The following is a 17759-nucleotide window of genomic DNA, read 5'->3' as shown; positions in this document are numbered from 1 at the left end:
GAGTTGGTTCCACCATCCTAGTGACCCTGAAAGGGATTCAGCAGGTTCTGAAGATGAATGGATGGAAATGATCATAATCCACGCCTGTCCAAGTATGATTCTGGTCAACATAAATGTAAAGCCAATCTCTGATTTTCAGTCAACTTAATTAGTCTTTTTTGTCACGTTCAGGTTGCTTTAGGAATCATAGGTGAGATTTTCTTTGGTTAGCAGAGAAGTGAAACAGATGAGTGTTCAGAAAAAAGTGGCCAAAGCATTCAAAATGTCAAAATGAGTATTAATGGCTCAGTTTAAAAAAACATAAAGGCTGAAACTGTTCGGTCTCTGGACCATTTGAAACAATTTTGTTAGGGTTTTTGTTTGTTGAAAGCAATACTACAAAATTGTTTAATTTATGATAATCAGAGAGATGATAGTGAAACAGTATGTAGTGTCTTCAAGGAACTCTGCCTAATTACATAAGCTGTTTAAAGTAAACATGTTAATGGGATTTAGACATTTTTTTACGTCTGCAGAAACCCATGTGACTGACTCCAAATCCAAAGGTTTCCATGCAGATGAGTTCAGTTTTGATCTGAGCTCTGATACGAATGATTTCCATGTATTAAATTGCCAACAGCCTTAAAATAATTAAACAAATTGTAAATTAATCTAAGGGCTTTACTAGAATCAGTGAATAACTCTGGGAATAGTACTGACACATCATTTATGCATATGGCTATAGCTACAGGGTTAAATGCAATAAAAGCAGCATAATGGTGCTAAATGTTTTCATCTACAACTGTGAAAGTATTACTCATTTATCCATCACTGTACCAGCAACGTAAGATTACTATTTTCTATATTACAGTTACACTTACGGGCTCTTTCCCGTTAGCTCTTTTGAAGAGAAAAGAAGCATTATCATGGCAGATCTGTTAAAACACAATCTTGGGTCTTTAGGAAGCCGTCTGCTTATAGTGCAAATATGAGCAGCAAAAAAATGTTTTACTTCAGCTGCTGCTTTTTATCTAGAGGTGGGCAAATCATCCCACCTCGTTTTTTTTTCAGAGAGCCCCAGCTGAAATATTATATTACATAGAACCACTTAAGCTGATGGCCGAAAAATAATTTTGAAATTAAGCATTTTTAGAAGTAATTTAAAATAAAATGATCATATTAAAAAAAAGCATGATTATTAAACCTGTAGAAGAATAAAAGTTGCACAATGCTTAAAGTTTATTCTGGACAAATTTGTTGGTTTGTTGGTCATGCACATAGTTCTGCAGATTTAGTTGCTCCCAAAATGCAAACAGTGGGTGAAGATGTGAGGAACTTGGTCCTGGCTTCACATTCATAATTGGTGAGACTTGACCTTAACCACTGAGCATGCGCCTTTTAGTAAAAACTGTGCAGGATAAAATAATGGAGGGCAAAAAACGGTAAAATAACAAAGAGAAAGAGAAAAGGTACCTGTCTTTGTGCAGAGGTTGCCAACTGTATCTGGCAGAATTTTACAGCTTGGTCCAGGGCTACATCTTCATCCACCTAAAATGAAAAACAAGCGATCAGTGAAGGCACAAAGTTATGTTTTTTAGAACTATTTTTCCCCAAAAGAATGTAAATGGCGCTTTACAGTTACAGTCCCATTCAGCCTTTTACACACACATTCACACACTGATGGTGGCTCCGTTGCCGAACAATGGCCCCAACCTTTCACCAGAGGAAAGTTGGGGCACAGCGTCTTACCAAGAACACTTTGACATATGGGGTGGGCAAGGCAGGAATCGAACCTGCAATTTTCCGATCAGAGATCGACCGCCTTTATGTAACCAGCTGGATGTCCTATGAGGGTCCGTCTCTCATAATTAGTAAAAGTAAGAACACTTTGCAGTCCAAGTCAGCGAGCGCTTGTGTGGGAGTTGGCAAGCTTGGATGCAGTGCAGCCCTAACAGCTGTGTGAACAAGATTTATACCATGTTCAATCCAGCAGCTTGTTTGCAAACACCTCAGGGACCCCTAAAGGGATGGATTTGGCAGCATCCCCGTTTGACTTTTCAAAGCGTTCCTGGTGCTACAACTGCTGTCAAAGAATGTGTTACTGGCTGCTTGTAGAGGATGCTTATGCAGCATTTCTTTCCTCCATAGGCTTTAGGTAACCCTTTACTCAAACTGCATATAGAAACAAGTATAAATAAAGACCTCAACTAATTCAATGATAAAAGACATTTCAGCCAAAAGCACAAACTGCTACTATGAAATAAATTCTCTCAGTTTTATATTTGCATCCAGTTTTTACACTTCCTTGTGTTAAAAAACAAACTGATCTGTCTTTGCTACGTTTGATGAAGGACTGAGTATCACATAAGGCAAAAGCTGTCTGGTTGCTTTCAGCTAAATCATGAACTAATAATAACTACCAATTTTAATTAGGGCTGCACGATATGAAGAAAACTTGCGATATGCGATATGAGGGATTAATATTGCGATAACGATATCATTTGCGGTATATAAACAAATAGCGAAACAACCAAAAACATCATTCCCATTTTATTGCAACAGTTTAAGAATTGTACTCCAAAGGACCCTTGTTGACATAGGAGGGAACATCTAACATAAAAGGGCTCCATCTGATTGGTCAACAATGCTAAAGAGTCTATCCGATTGGTCAAATGCATAAAGGGATTTATTTGATTCGTTAAATAATTTAAGCTGCCAAAAGATTGTTTTAGCACATTTAAGGTAACCATTTATTGCAATTTTTGCTGTGTTTTGCGATATGCATATTGCACAGCTTGATCTTGCGATAACGATAAATTTGCGGTATATTGTGCAGGCCTAATTTTAATCCACAATCATTCCATGTGTTGAGCTATGGGGACCACACTCAAGGACATGTCTATGACAAAGTCTTTGTAGATGTTTACAAACATAATTCTTAATTTATTCTTAATTCTAATTTAATGCAAACTATGAATGCATTTTTTCCATTGTAAAGGGTTAAAATATCTAGAAGTGAAATGTTCAAAACCCAATACATACAATATATGTTTTGACATAAAAGATATCCTAAAGCAGGGGTGCTCATTACGTCGATCGCGATCGACCAGTCGATCGTCAAGGACATGAGGGTAGATCAGAGGACAGAGGATAAAAAAAAGAAAGTACTTCTTAAAAATCCACCAGCCAATCAAAATCCTCATCGAGAAGTACGGGACTTGATTGACATGCAGAACGGCCAATCGGACATCCTCTGATGCATACGTCGCTGCAGACGCGTGTTTAAAAACACTGAGCGCGAACTTTCTGTCATAAGAGAGTTGCTCTCTGCCCCGCGTCACGTCAAGTTCCCAGCAGAAGACCGCGGAGCGTTTATTGAAGCCGCCCCGCGTGTCTCCTCCTGCTATCAGCTCTGCAGTTCTCGCCTGATAAATGCGAGCTCATTTAGGAAGCTGTTTTTTACGTGGCGCGCGCTTCGCACGGAGCCAGCAGCGCCTTTGAAAAGCCATGATGCTTCCCCCATTGCACAGTTTACAGCAGAGCAGGAAATACGATGGTTGCTGCTTTCTGTCTCTGTAATAAAACGCCTCATCTGTTAATACTAAAGTATCTTTGTGTAATCTCACTGTGTAGTTTTTAATCATCGGTACATAAACAATAATGTTACTAATAAACACAACGAACAAACATTTACTAATAGTACTTATATATATATATATATATATATATAGGTAGATCTTCAAGACATTGTCGATTCAAAAGTAGCTCACACGCCAAAAAAGTGTGAGCACCCCTGTCCTAAAGGACTGATTGATAAACAAGCTGAAAAGCTCGATTAGGAACAGAGGAAACGTTACAAAGCCGTATGAATGCAACCATTTAATGCCAGAAAAGTTTAGGAAACCCCTTTGACAGACCGTCATTTATTAACATAGGAAGAGTTAGAGAATAAAGGGGAGCTGTTCCTTAAAACAAACTAGTAGGTTAAGGTCTGTGAAATGTAGATCTGCCTTCAGGGTGGACGGAAGGTGCCGCAAACCAGCACGAGCTAAACGGGCTCCCCTTGTGGACACGAACTACTACAGCTTAAAGCCAAAAGACATCATCCAGGAAAAGGGACATCAGAGCGCGCACACACATGCACGTACCGCCCGAAAACACACACAGAGACACACACACTGTCACACCTTCTCATTCAAAGAGTTTTCTTTATTTTCATGACTATGAAAATTGTAGAATCACACTGAAGGCATCAAACTATGAATGAAAACATGTGGAATTATATACATAACTAAAAAGTGTGAAACAAATGAAAATATGTCATTGTTGGTTCTTCATAGTAGCCACCTTTTGTGACTCTACAATTTTCATAGTCATGAAAAAAAAGAAATATCTTTGAATGAGAAGGTGTGTCCAAACCTTCGGTGTTATATATATATAAATATATATATTTATATATTAAATTGGGTGTTTGTGTGTGCGTGTGTGTGTGTGTGTGTGTGTGTGTGTGTGGAGCTTGTTGTCTCAAAAGTGCAGAAAAAGCAGAAAAAGTGTGAGCCGTAAGTCTCTTAAAAAACTCAGCAGGGGTTCATTTAAAATCAAAGGCCTGTGTTTCCACAACAACAAAAAACACTCATAGTTGTATTTTAGGTATTGTGAGTAAAAACAAAGGCTTTCTTAAAAATTAAAGGAGGGGAATTCCCTTTTTCTGGTTTTACTAATGTGGGTGTTAAAGGGGTTTCCCAAAACCAAAACCATTTCAGAACACACTATTAAAAGCACACATGACTTTGCAAGCAAACAAAAAACAAAAAAACAATGCCTTTGGTTCAAACAGTAATTCTGTTCCAGTATGCACAACAAATCTGAAGGAAGCCTACCTGTTTTATGAGCATGTATGTCTCCGACATGATCTTCTCAATGCGGCCCAGGTCATAGGTCATGATTTTCTGGCCTTGCTGCCATACTCTATACGCATCAAGTAACAGGGTTTTTCCAGACTCCACATCATCTATAAGTTTTCTTTTCCGATTTTGCTTTCTTAGTAAGTTCTGATCTGTTCCACTGCTTGCAACTGTAATCTTTGGTCCTGAGCCTAGAAGCTGCTGCTGTCTGGAACTGATGGTAAGCTCTTCTAGAGACAAGTCTGGTGTCCGAGAGTTTTCAGTCGTTTTCTGCACGAGTTCTAAGCAACTTGTGGAGCTCTCAGCTTCCATTTGGTTAACCTGAGAATTGGTGGTAGTTATGGGCTTTCTCCAGGGACCAGCAGGCAGCTCCATGGGTTCCTCCTGTCCTGCTTTGCGCCTCTCATTCCCAATAGTCTCCACATTCCCAGGAAAGCCCTCCTGAACATTGGCCCCTTTGTCTGTCGACAGCGGTGGTGTAGCAAGCCGTGCCTGAGAAGCTTCTCTGGGGTCGATGTTGGAAGCACATGCTCCGTCTGAGAGCCCAGGCTTTTTAGGCAGTGCATACTTGCTGTCCTCTGAATTAGGCCTGTTAGATGTATCAGTTGTGGTCATCTCCCCCATTGAAAGCACAGGAGCTTTGTGATGCTGTTCAGTCAGCTGAAAAAGAAATAAAATATATCCCATAAAAAAGATCAAATGAACTCATCCCAGACATCTACAAAAGCAAAGTGCTCACAACTGCAAACAGAGTAAATTGTGCTCCCCCTTACCCCTGTCAGAGTATTCAGATTGTCTTCCAGGACTTTTACAGTTAGGAAAAATGCTCTTTTGGCCAAAACCTGACGATCAACATCCCGCAAATACTTCCTTAAGAGAACAGAAAGGAAAGTGTCATGGAACAAATGCAGAACACATACTGGGGAAAAAAAGTGTGAAAACTCCAACTCTTACTTTCCTTGGTCGGGGGTTCTGTGCAGCATGAAAGAGATTTTCAGCAGGGTATCGTGGTCTTTAAGGAGAGACAGCACCTCCAGCAAGAGCACGATAGATCGGTTCATATGTGATGCAAAACTTCCCGGGCGATCAATTTCATCTACTGGAATACGCCAGATGCCCTGGAGGGAACAAGGAGAAAGTGTTGTAAGGACGAGATGCACAAAACGCATGTGAGCCAAGTTTGAACGACAATCCATTTTCTACAAAAATGCAATCCTGCACAGTTCTCAAACAGCGGAAATTAGTGGGAAAAAAACAGCAACACATAATCTATTTATGGTTGAGATAATACTTAAAACTAAGGATAAACACACGGGAAGTACAACCATAAATTTCGAAACCCTGATAGAACAACATTTGGTCGGTTAGCAAGATTTCAAGGCAGATGAGACTAAAATGATCAAGCCAGGTCCTGGATGTAGAGATGCTGGTCATTAAATCATTAAATCCATTGGCATATTTGAATATTAAAAATGAGCTCAGTGAATCACGTTATGTAAGCAGCCCATTGAAAATCCATACATAAGCTTGCACACATGTATCAATCCTGATTGCATTAGTGATAAATGCTATAACAAACCAAAGAGTTGTTTTATTTATTTCAAACTAAATCTTGATCCTTTTTTTTATAAACATTTTGCGTTGGTTTTTAATGACAAGCTGAATTAGCAATGAGATAAATTATATTTCCGTGCTTCACTATTGAGAGATGTATTTCAGTTTCCTCAAATTATTCTAAATAACATAGGAAGTCCAAATGGTTTGAAAAAGGAGATACCAAAATGCTTGGAATTGTTTGTTGTTGGTGTTTTTTTGTCTTTAAAGTCCCCTCCAATGAAAATCACGTTTTTTTTAAAAAGTTTTTTAGTGGCGTTTTTCTTGTGAAAGACAATAAAAGTAATAAGAAATCATTTCTTTTTTGCATTTCTGAGTATTTCTCCTTTTAAATCGCTGCCTATCACAGTGTCGCAAAAACGCTTGGTTTGAATTAATGAGCCATTGTGATGTCACAAAGGCCCAGGGGTGCATGCGAAGGTCCCTAATCTGCCCCATCCAGGGTGCACTCAAGCTCAGGTGCAGGAGAAGAGAAAATGGCACATTCCTGCATTGCCTGCACGTATTTTAAGTGCATCCAAGGCTGATTTTTGTTGTTGGTCACACATTTTTAAAATTAAACTTAAAGTTAAAGTCCCAGATCTGTTTTCCGCATTTGTGTTTTCTCTCTGATCGAGTTTGAAGGCTTATTGTCCCGCATTAACCAGAGAGGGTAAAAATACAAACAAGAATAAATCAGGAGACCTTTGTTATTATTGCCTCGATGAAAATAAGAAAAATCTCATGCAGTTCAGAGACCCGAGCAGGCTGGCTCCCCATCCCGCAGTAGATCTCTGTCTAGCCACCAGCTCGCCTCCCAGAAGCCAGCGTAGTGATCGCCATCGCTCCAGGGCCCTGCGACACACTGTCCAGGGTGTACCCGGGTATCAAATTGCACCGTGCCACTGAAATTGTGCTGATGCCAGACTTTCGCATTACACCCGCCGCTCAAATCGCGCCACAGGACCTCAGATCATTGACTTAACATTGAAAGTGCCCATGTGAATTGCGTCCGATGTTAACGCAGCTTAACCATAACCCCCAATTCTAAACTTAACTCTTCCTCTGGGTCCGTGCAGCCAAGGAAAAAGCTCAGCACTCTCCACACATATTTTGAAATTTACACGTGAATAGTCACTTTCTTTTTGGCATTTCATTTTATTTGCTGTGCAAGTAAATTCCACAATCTGCCTGTGCTAGCATCAAATCAGTTATGGGTCACAGCCAGTGCTGCTTGCTGGTGCGATTTAGCCTAAATGTTAAAGTAATAAGTAGGTCTGGACGATAAATCGATTTTTATCGATTAATTAAAATTTGTTGTTCTAGACTATTTTTTGGAAAATCAAGATTTACTTTCCCAGCACTCCGCTTTCTTTTGCTTCTGCTGTATGCAGTAAGGTCAGGCCGTCCGTCTAATACAGCAAGCAGACATGAAAACAGCAGCAAGCAAAGAGGGGCTTCTTCCTCAGGGCCGAGAAAGAAAAACACATGACGCATAAAGTGTACCCCACCTCCACCCCCCAGTAACTTCTGTACACTTCCTGTATAGCGTTTAGTATAGGCTGAGGAACAGCAGGACTTGTAGCGGTTTTAAAGGGATCCAGAAAGAACTACGGTAGCTGGACTCACAGCAGAGAGTTATATAAAAAGTGTTGATTTGGAGACAGCAGTGATAGTGTAGGGGGCTAAACACTGACGCTATAATGCTATGCTAACGAGCTGTTCTGCATGTTGCCAGTTTGCGACCACAAACCGGTTTTGTTCCGATTTCATACAAAAATGAATCACCTGAAGGCAGACTTAGGAAAACAAGGTGCATTTTCTGTCAACCTGCAGTCCTCTAGTAAATCTGTCCTTGTTTTTTTTCAGCAGTTTTAATTTTAGTTTGCAGTTAGACGACATTAAAGATGTGTTTATACTATTCACTCATGCAAGACACAGCTAGCAGAGGGGGGGGGGGGGGGGGGGGGGGTCACAGGCTCAACACCAACGGCAACATCCATGTGGAGAAGATTTTGGAAACAACAGCTTCAGATAAACATGAAATATGGCTTTTTTTAAACCTATAGGTTGTGGGATTTTGGTTAAAATTTTCATAAACTTAATTAAAACACCCCTGGGAACGTTTGTATTGTAGAAACTTGTCATAGGGTGACTTTCAGCTTTTTTTATGCAGGAAAAGCTTAACTGTTGTCCTATTTTACTGTATCAATGTGTAGGAAAATAATGAGTGAAACCGCACAAAGATGAAGGGCCCTAATAAGAGGACGGAAATGCTGCAAGGAGCCATGTAGCAGGTGTGAAGGAGGAAGTGAGGGAGTCTGAACTTTCTGGGTGAACCTGATGAGCAACCTCATTAGTGTTTAGTTCTGTCCATATTACAGGCCAGCAGACTAGCTGCCAATGAAACCATCTTTCTCTGCAAAAAGGCCTGATGACTTTTTTCTTTTTGGACAGAGGAGTCTACCTTTTGAAGAAGCACATGCTCACTCAGCAGGTAAACCGAGGCGAGGTTCAGCCCTGTGAGGTTCTACTGTGAGTGTAGATGGTGGACGAGGCAGAATTCAGGTGCACTGCGAAAGCATGTGACACAGAGCTCTGCCACAAACTCCAACTGTGTTTGTGACCAAAAAAGACCAAGATATCAGAACAATCAGAACAAATGGCATGGTTTTATCTTCTGCTGAGGCATAAAGACCAGACAGAGTGTTCCTGCCACACAGTTACAGATTGTCAAATGACATTTTAAAGCCAATGGGAAGAAACAAGAAAAAAACACACACCACATTCCTGAGGACAGAGTTGAAGCTTTTTAACCAAAATGGCTTCAGATCTGGTCATCTAAACCTCCTCTAAAAGAAAAAAATATTAATTTTCTGTTTTTAAGCTTCCCATCCACAACAACCAGATTCATGTGGGTCAGTAAATCTTACTCTAAAGGCAGATCGTTCTGGAATCAAACAGCTTGAGAGGGTTTAAACCTTTCAATGTACAGATTATGAAAAATCTCCAAATGAGAGAGGGGCCTGTTTGATGAGGGGCAGGCTGCACTGCTCACTTGGAAAAACAACATTTTTACAGCGGAGATGTTCTTCGGACAACCATCAATGGCTGCAAATCTCTTTAGGGCAAGCAGAGCAATAGATTTATTCAGATTATAGAGTGCCATACCAACTAAGCAGATTTATGAGGCTTTAGCTGAAATAATAAATTTTTAAAGCATCTTTTTTTCTTCTCTCATTTCTTTGTGGTGATAGGAAATATGATATCTGAAATCATAGCTTTGGCAAAGATGTGACCAATGCATCATCCAGCCAAGATGACTCAGATAAAGATACCTCACAAACAAAAGAAATTTAGATAATGTTAAAACCTCTGCACAAAATGGTACAAGGCAAAGACGTCGATACAATAAAAAAATAGAGAACATTTAAAAAATAAGTAGAAATAATGTTTTAGGGTTAACATGGGTTTGAGAAAAGCCAAGTCCCAATGCTGGCTAATGAGGAGAAATTAAAAAAGGACCTTTTGCCTCATCTCTTCCACTAACATGTTCGAACATGCCAATGACGACAGGAGGGCCAAAAGCCAAAAACAAGAAAAAAAAGTTGCAGCCATTGGTTGATGAACGTGAAGTGCAGCAACTCACATTTTGCTGAACTGACAAATAACCGCACCGACCGAACATTGTGCGTTTAAAAAGATATAAGTGAAATGTGTACATTTGTTGTAACTAGATTTCCTCCTACCCAACGGAAATGAGAGTCAAAGAAAGAAGGAAACATCCTGAACCCAATATGAAACTCTTCGTTTTTACGCTCGTAAAGCTTTTTTTAAAATCTCATATATGTCCGAAAAACAGAAAAAACTCACCATCACCAAAGAAAGCTACTCCACAGAGCCTGCGCTAGTTTGCTCGCAGAGTTTTCTGCCGTTTACAAACAGGAGCAGCAGCCCTGAAAGCTACTCCGCCCCTAGAAGAGGCTCGCGCTGTGAGCGCGCGCGCACCGTGCTGCATTTGGGTGTCAGGGCAGCGAGAGCCGCTCAAGAGGAAGGGAGGGAAGCGCAGCTGCACATGGCAGAACTGGAACAAGAAAAAAATGGGGCGGTATAGAAAAGACGAGACACGACACTGGAGTCGGCGCCAAAATTCTCAATACGCAGCTGACAGACAAGCTGACTCGTTCTTCTCTTGGGTTAAAAAAGGTGCCATCTCAAAACAAAAACACCCACGCACTGGGGCACCGCTCTCTCTCCCCTAACCCCAGATTACTGGAGTCCCCCGCGCCCCCTCCTCTCGTCCTTTCTGTCCCACTACTTACAGTCCACAGCCAATCAGTGACGACTTCCTACAACCAATCGCCCTGCGGCAGAGAAAATCCCGCCCTTTTGTGTTCACTCACAAGATACATGTACAAGCAAGGGAGTGACAGAAAGAGGGAGTGATGAAAGGAAAAAAAAGTGAAACACAGATGAGTAGAGTGAAAAAAAGGCCCAGAGAGGGGTGGTGCATGATCACCCAGAGAACATAAACAAGAAAGAGCAGCTTCATCCGGGTATTAGAATGCTTTTGGTCTCGATAAATAAGGCCTATAAAGAAGTTTAGATGAGAACAGATGTGTTGTGTTCCCACAATTCCTCAGTGAGGCACTGAGGGCAGCCCTGACTGTCCTCTGGTCCCGCCTTTCAGCTCTGTTTATACCACCACCGCTGGCTCCAGATCAAACACACACCTCGTCTTTCCCGCTTCCTGTTGTGCTAACAAAAAACACTTGTAAACCTGTGAGCTCGACCAGTTACAGAACAGAAGGCAAAATAGGTCATTTCCAGCACAGCACAGTAACAGCCCTAATGCAAATCTAAAAGTAAGCTTCCACAAAGCAAACGTGAATGGACCAAAAACCTCCCTTTAACAAAACAGAAGAGGGAAAAAAAAGTCAAATAAAAACATAAGGTTTTCCTGAGTGGAGTTCTTCTACCCTTACGTTGCATAACTGAACATGCAACCCTTACAAGAAATGCAAATGTTTTTCTCTCTAATCAGCCAACAAACATGCTCACCTGATCTATAAAAACAAAAATAATAAAAAAACAACACTTCAGAGGTGAGAAAACTTGTGAAAAATGACACACTGGATTTAAACGGACCCGAAAGTGGTGAACATCCACTTTCCCGTGGAGCCTTGAGAGTAAGTGTGCGAGTGGGCGGAAGAATATGTAAGCAAGACGTGAGTATGAATGTGTGGTGTACCGAACAGCATGGAGGAAGCAGGCGGCAACACAGCGCCTACGTACATGTGCAGAGACTACTCACAGATACTCAACAGAAATACTAAGCAGCAGGAGGACCTGCTTTACTCTTTACAGCATCCCTCAACTTTCCTCTTTGGTTTTTGGGAATACATTTCTTTAGGTGAATTAAATGATGTGCTGGATGCTTTTAGTTATAGACATAAGGTCAAGCCCATAAAACGAGAAAGTCTTTTAAGGAATAAAATATTAATTACAGTTCGCATTCAAGCACACCATTATCCAGATGTTTACTAAAGTCATGAATTTCATCAAAACAACATTTTCATAATACTAAAAAATGGTGAAAAGATACTGAATTGTTGCAGGCTTTTTTCCTGTAAATGAGTTGTTCCTTGAAATCAGTTGCTTTGACAGCCTTTTGATAAATTATGCAACAGAAACTCGTGGATCATTTCTTTACAGCCGTATGTAGGCTACTTTATAGAGGCCTCTGTTCATTCAGTGCTGCCAAAGCAAGAAGGAAAAGTAGGGCATCGTGTCCTACATTGGCAACTTGACATTCAAGTTTTAGTGTTAACCATTTAGAATTATTGGCTTGCAGAAATAAAACAATAAAAAACAATGCTTTTAATATGTGAATAATTAACTAGAAGTAGGGCTGCGCGATATGAGGAAAACTCGCGATATGCGATATTGGTGATTAATATTGCGATAACGATATAATTTGCGGTATATATATATAAACAAATATCGAACCAACCAAAAACATCATTTCCATTTCAATGCAACAGTATAAAAATTATACTCCAAATGACCCTTTTCGACATAGGAGGCAAACATCAAACATAAAAGGGCTCATCTGATTGATCAACAGCGTAAACTGGTCCTTCCGATTGGTTAAATGCATAAAGGGATTTATTTCATTTATTCAATATTTCAAGCTGCCATGAGTTTGTTTTAGCACATTTAACCCTTGTGCTATCTTAGATGACCCCCCCCCCTTACTTTGACGTGTTATCCCTACCATGACAAAGGTGGATAAAGGTGTAAAGATTTCATGTAATCCATGGACACCAGTGAAGATCACAAATCATTGAAGAAAAAAGGTTCAGTGCACTGTCTAGTGGGTCTAGATGACCCCACTCCCAATGTTAAATGGCCTAGGATAGCACAAGGGTCAAGGTAACCATTTATTGCGATTTTCGCCGTCTTTTGCGGTATGCATATTGCACAGCTTGATGTCGCGATAACGATAAATTTGCGGTATATTGTGCAGGCCTAACTAGAAGTATCCGTTTTTATTCATACCAAGGTTACTCTCCTAAACATGTCTACAAAAGACCTTCACAATAAAAGTCTGGAGGTCTAAGGTCATTTTGGAATGAGAAGACCATTAAGAAAAGTGGTATCTTTTATTTCATTTAGGTTTCAAACTGCACCCTCTGGAGCAAACCAAACCACCTCCAAACATCTCAAAGTTGAAACAGCTGCATTTCTGGGATAGTACCGGCCAAAACAAGTGCGGACCAACAGATAAAATATAGAAACAAAAGCATCAACAGAGGAAAACTGTTTCCTCCTCTAATCCACTGGCTATGATACAGATAGGGCCCAACTCCAAACTATTCTGTTTACCAACAAGGTATTTTCCAGCCTTTTCCTGTATACTGCTTCTTCAATGTTGAGAAAAGAGCTTCTATTATCCCTACTCAAAACGCACACATCTCATGTCACTTATTCGAATTCCGTCTCACCGCTCAGTTTGCTGAACAGGCTGTGTGGGTTAAACTGTAGCAACCCATGCCAGTGTTCACTAGAATGTGAGCAGAGACTTTTGTTTTCAGGTGGAAGAGAGTTCACTTGTCTGGTTGACACCAGAAACTAGGTGAACCTTCACACATGACGTATTAATGGCCAAACACTTCACTGTGGAAGTACTTTAAGGCAGACAAGAAGAGGGGAAAAAAAAGAAAAAAATGTTTTAAGAGGGAATCTTTTCTTTTCCTGCAGCCACTGTAGACTTAGGGGAGGTGAGGGATGTTTGATTGATATATATATATGCACTACTTTCAAAAATTCCTAAAAAACAGGCATGCTTGATTCCAGATTAGAAATGTTTACATTGTCGTATGGTGAAGGCAGGGGGCGGTTCAGGGAACAGTAAAGCTCCAACAGTTGGAACGGCAGGACAGCAGGTTTGCTTCCAGAAGGGGCTCTCTGAGAACCCTGTGGGAGCCAAAGCAAAGCAGAGCTCTTCTCCAGCTCAAACCTGGCTCACGTCACATCATCAGGTTAATGCCAAACCATCTTCTGAAATCGGTATTTGACTCTACAATCTGAGAAAAAAGTGTCAATTAAAAAAAAAAAAACTAATTTGATTGACTACATATCTAGAATATATTAACTCATCTTTAACCAAGATTATAAACTTTTGACTTTGAAAAATAAATAAGGAACAAGTAGTGATTTTTTGGAAATAGAATTATAGTACCCACTCATAGCAATGAGGAAGCTAAATGCAGAACCAAGATTTGGTTTAGACAGTAACTGTTCCTCTGTAAACCAGAAGTGACTTTGCGGTTCTCAGGGGCAAACAACACAAGAATTTCCCACTGGGTAATTCCAATTATAGAAGAATCTGTATCCAGTGATCTTTACAGAGTTTTGTGCATCCAGCTGGATGAAATTAATAGTATGAGTGAAAAGGCAAAGCAGACGGTCACAGGCAACAGTCCAATAATCTTCCTGAAATGACAAATCATTGCAGCACTTCCTATTTCCTTCTTTTAGTTGCGTTCCATAAGATACAGGTCTTTAAAATATAAGATCCTTCTGACCAAATCCACAGAATAATTTTTCATACAAAGGGAATTCCTCCTTATATAAATAACTGCATTTGGAAACAATTATGCAGATACCTAGAGCACTGTCATATGAAGACCACCGACTATATACAAAAACTGGATTGAGTTCTCCCCTTGCGTTTCCTAGAGGGAAGTGGCCGCTGGATCCAATAAACCAAAATCCCATAGATTTCTATTAAGTAATTAATAAACAGCTATTACTCAGTCACTACATTGGCAGAGCAACCCATCTTGCCCTGCTACGTTTTGTTAACATGTTTGTGATAATATTTTTTTTCATGGCATTTCTTTTTATATAGAGCAGGTTTTTCCAAGTTATAAACTGGCCAATCAAAAGCTTCAATAAAAGTATATGGTGCCTGCTAGCCCCCAAGTCGAATGTTCAAAACATTTAACAGATTTCGTGTAGCCCAATTTGAAGTGGTCGGGGTGTGGACTTCCAACAAGCTCACTCCTGATTGGCGAAAGTGGTCATCATAGAATTGTTGACTCAGACCAACTTGGACCAATCACTGCTTACTGACAGTTTGTGGTTCCAAAATGCAACACCCGTATTGCAAAAAGTGTAATCGAATTAACTTAATTTTGTTGGAGTTGGAGGTATGTCATTTGACGGTCACTCTCACTTGGTCCAGTTTTCATATACAATCAAGGGCTTTTACATAACCTGCAAGTTTAGAAGTACATCTTAGTTATATTAATAGATTAAAAATGGATAATTAGGGTTTTGATGACTGAGGTGGGTGCATGTGAAATCAGACTTACATTAAATAGGTTGGTCTTGTTTCGTTCACAGAACAGTCCTTGTGCTGGCATGTGCTTCAACTGTTGCCATTGGACACTGCTTCCTAGCAACACATCTCGGGCCCACTGTAGATTCTGATGAAGAATAAGTTGGAATAAAAAAAAAAAACATGATGCAAAAAAACCCACAATCAAATATGCATTTGCATGTATATGATCAAATTTCACAAATAAAACAGACACGGACAATAAGTCTAAATGCAGAAAAAAACCCTACTCCTTACAATCACAAAAATGCAGGCCTCCTCACACCCCGGTGACTCATAAATCAGTCTCAATACCAACGCCCTGCTTGAGAAAGATAGCAAGTGGATGCCACTTCAAGTTATCTTTCATCAAAACTCCTGTCATACAGCACAGATCAAAGGCTCCGTTTCCTTCTGGCTTGGGAATAAGGATGAAAATGGACAGTCAACAAGGGTGGCATGGCTTTTTCTGAGCACAGAGGCTTTCAACATTGTAGGTGCCAGAGTTTTAAAGGCAGCTTAGCAACCTGTGTCAACAGCATCACATCAAGTGACTGTCGTCAAATCACTGCCTGCTAGCACTGGCTGTCATTCAAGACATCTAAGAGTAGGAAAAGGAAAATTTGAAAGCAGGGAACTTCCCAGAACCTCGAACCAAACTTTTTTGTGAAACGTGAGAAAACCAATCTTCACAGGGCTTTATTGGAAAGCTTACATCCACAAAAACCTGGAAATACATTTTATTGGCTTGTTAAATGTAACCAGTTCCCTGGTCCTGCAAGGTGGATGCATGTGAAATTAAACTGTATTATCAAACTGTGTGGCTCTTTACCCACCTACAATCTTTTAATCAGAACTAAAACCAGATCAATAAGTCCAGAATAATGAAGATCTCCATTCTTTATTTACCCAAATCTCCCCTGGCTGACTATGGGAAAAGGCCATGTATTAAATTTGCCTGAGCTGACAGAAGGTTGTCATCACAGTAAAGCTCAGCACTGTCTCCTTGTGCCAAACTGGCTGAGTGCACTGTGCTGCCACCCACCCTCTGCCCACAGAGACCTAAACACAGGCAGTTTCAGCCACTCATCTCTTTTGGGTGGTACTTTTAAACCCAAGAACATCCTATTGATGACCATCAAAGCTTAGATATACATGCAGTTTATATATGGTGTTTTGAATGTAATGAAAAATCGGTGCCGTCAGTAAACAATGAAGGACGAACCTGATGGAATTTGCTGTTGGTGTAGAAGTAGGCCAGACGGTATAGACTTTTATAGTGCTGAGGGAAGCGGCTGAGGCAGAGAAACAGAGCGCGGACACACATTTCCACCAGCATCTTCCTCTGATCAGCCCGTTCCGCTGGCAGGGCTTTGGGCACCTCGATCACCTCAGCTGTGGGCTCTTGTTTTCTCTTGCCTTCACTGGTTTGTGTCTGAGAAGGCATTGTCTTTTGGGGGGTGGTTGGACCAGGAAGAGGATGAGGACAAGGATTTGCCGAGACTGCAGTGGCTGAAGTTTCAGCTCCTATCACCACTATGGCCTCTGTTTCCTCCTGGATAAATGTATCTTCTGTCTGGATGCCTGTAAAGTCTTTATGCAAGACTTAAACACATAAAATGAAACTTTGATTTAGGAATCCGTCACTAATTCTCAAATAAATAAAATGTAGCTTCAAGATTGAACCGGGAATTTTCTGAACCCTGAATACCTGCTTCATCGTGGGTGGGCTGTGTGTCTTTCACAGGAGTTGTACTTTCTGACGACGATGAACCAGCCTTGACAGACACTGGTTTGTGACTGCTATCTTGTGAACTGGTGGGATCGGTGAAGGCATCTTGGGTTGAGTTGGAGTCAGAAAGCAATACTACCTCACTGTCTTGACTGCGCTCTGCCAAACAAAGAAAAAAAAATTCATGCACCACTAACACAAAACTATAGGCACTAAAATTGAATAAAAGAGACATTTGTGACGTTAATGCTACTGAAAAGGTAAAAAAGATTTAAATCAACTATTCATGTTGCATTAAATGTAACAATGGCTGTTTTTTTAAGTGGTCGTTGCTGATTTAATTTGAAGTCCCTCACATTTTCTGTTGAAACATGTAGAGACACAAAAGTATTTACCCAAATAACAATGAGTCACAAATTCTCATTATTACAACGTTAATGACAAACTTTAGATGAAGATGGTTTAGTTCAGAAAATATAAAAACAAAACAAAATCCAAATATTCCTCTCAACTGTCACATTCTGCAGCCTTAAGGGGAAAAAAACAAAAGTAAAATGTTCAATCATAATATTTGGAAACTAACGCTCAATGGGCTTTTAAATTCTTAATAGTCATTAATCAACAAGAGAGATCCTATGGTACCGTATAGTTTGACAGTTGTGCA

The 17759-nt window shown here is 40.2% G+C and overlaps 1 protein-coding gene across 7 annotated transcripts in view; it reads right to left on the bottom strand.

The window, feature by feature from the left end:
• cabin1 (calcineurin binding protein 1) overlaps positions 1 to 17759 on the bottom strand; it is a 46068-nt gene that overhangs the window by 9726 nt on the left and 18583 nt on the right. For all 7 annotated transcript variants that reach the window (XM_023958653.2, XM_011479449.4, XM_023958652.2 and 4 more), the window contains 7 exons: positions 17075 to 17254; positions 16589 to 16968; positions 15359 to 15472; positions 5838 to 6001; positions 5657 to 5753; positions 4860 to 5543; positions 1453 to 1527 (listed from right to left, as the gene is read on the bottom strand). In XM_023958653.2, the coding sequence (XP_023814421.1) occupies positions 1453 to 1527; positions 4860 to 5543; positions 5657 to 5753; positions 5838 to 6001; positions 15359 to 15472; positions 16589 to 16968; positions 17075 to 17254 (1694 nt within the window). The remainder of the gene's footprint in view (positions 1 to 1452; positions 1528 to 4859; positions 5544 to 5656; positions 5754 to 5837; positions 6002 to 15358; positions 15473 to 16588; positions 16969 to 17074; positions 17255 to 17759) is intronic.

The sequence above is a fragment of the Oryzias latipes genome, chromosome 9 (genome assembly GCF_053564925.1).
Source record: "Oryzias latipes strain Hd-rR chromosome 9, Olatipes_Hd-rR_3.1".
NCBI classification, from domain to species: Eukaryota; Metazoa; Chordata; class Actinopteri; order Beloniformes; family Adrianichthyidae; genus Oryzias; species Oryzias latipes.
This window is presented reverse-complemented; position numbering and strand designations above follow the sequence as displayed.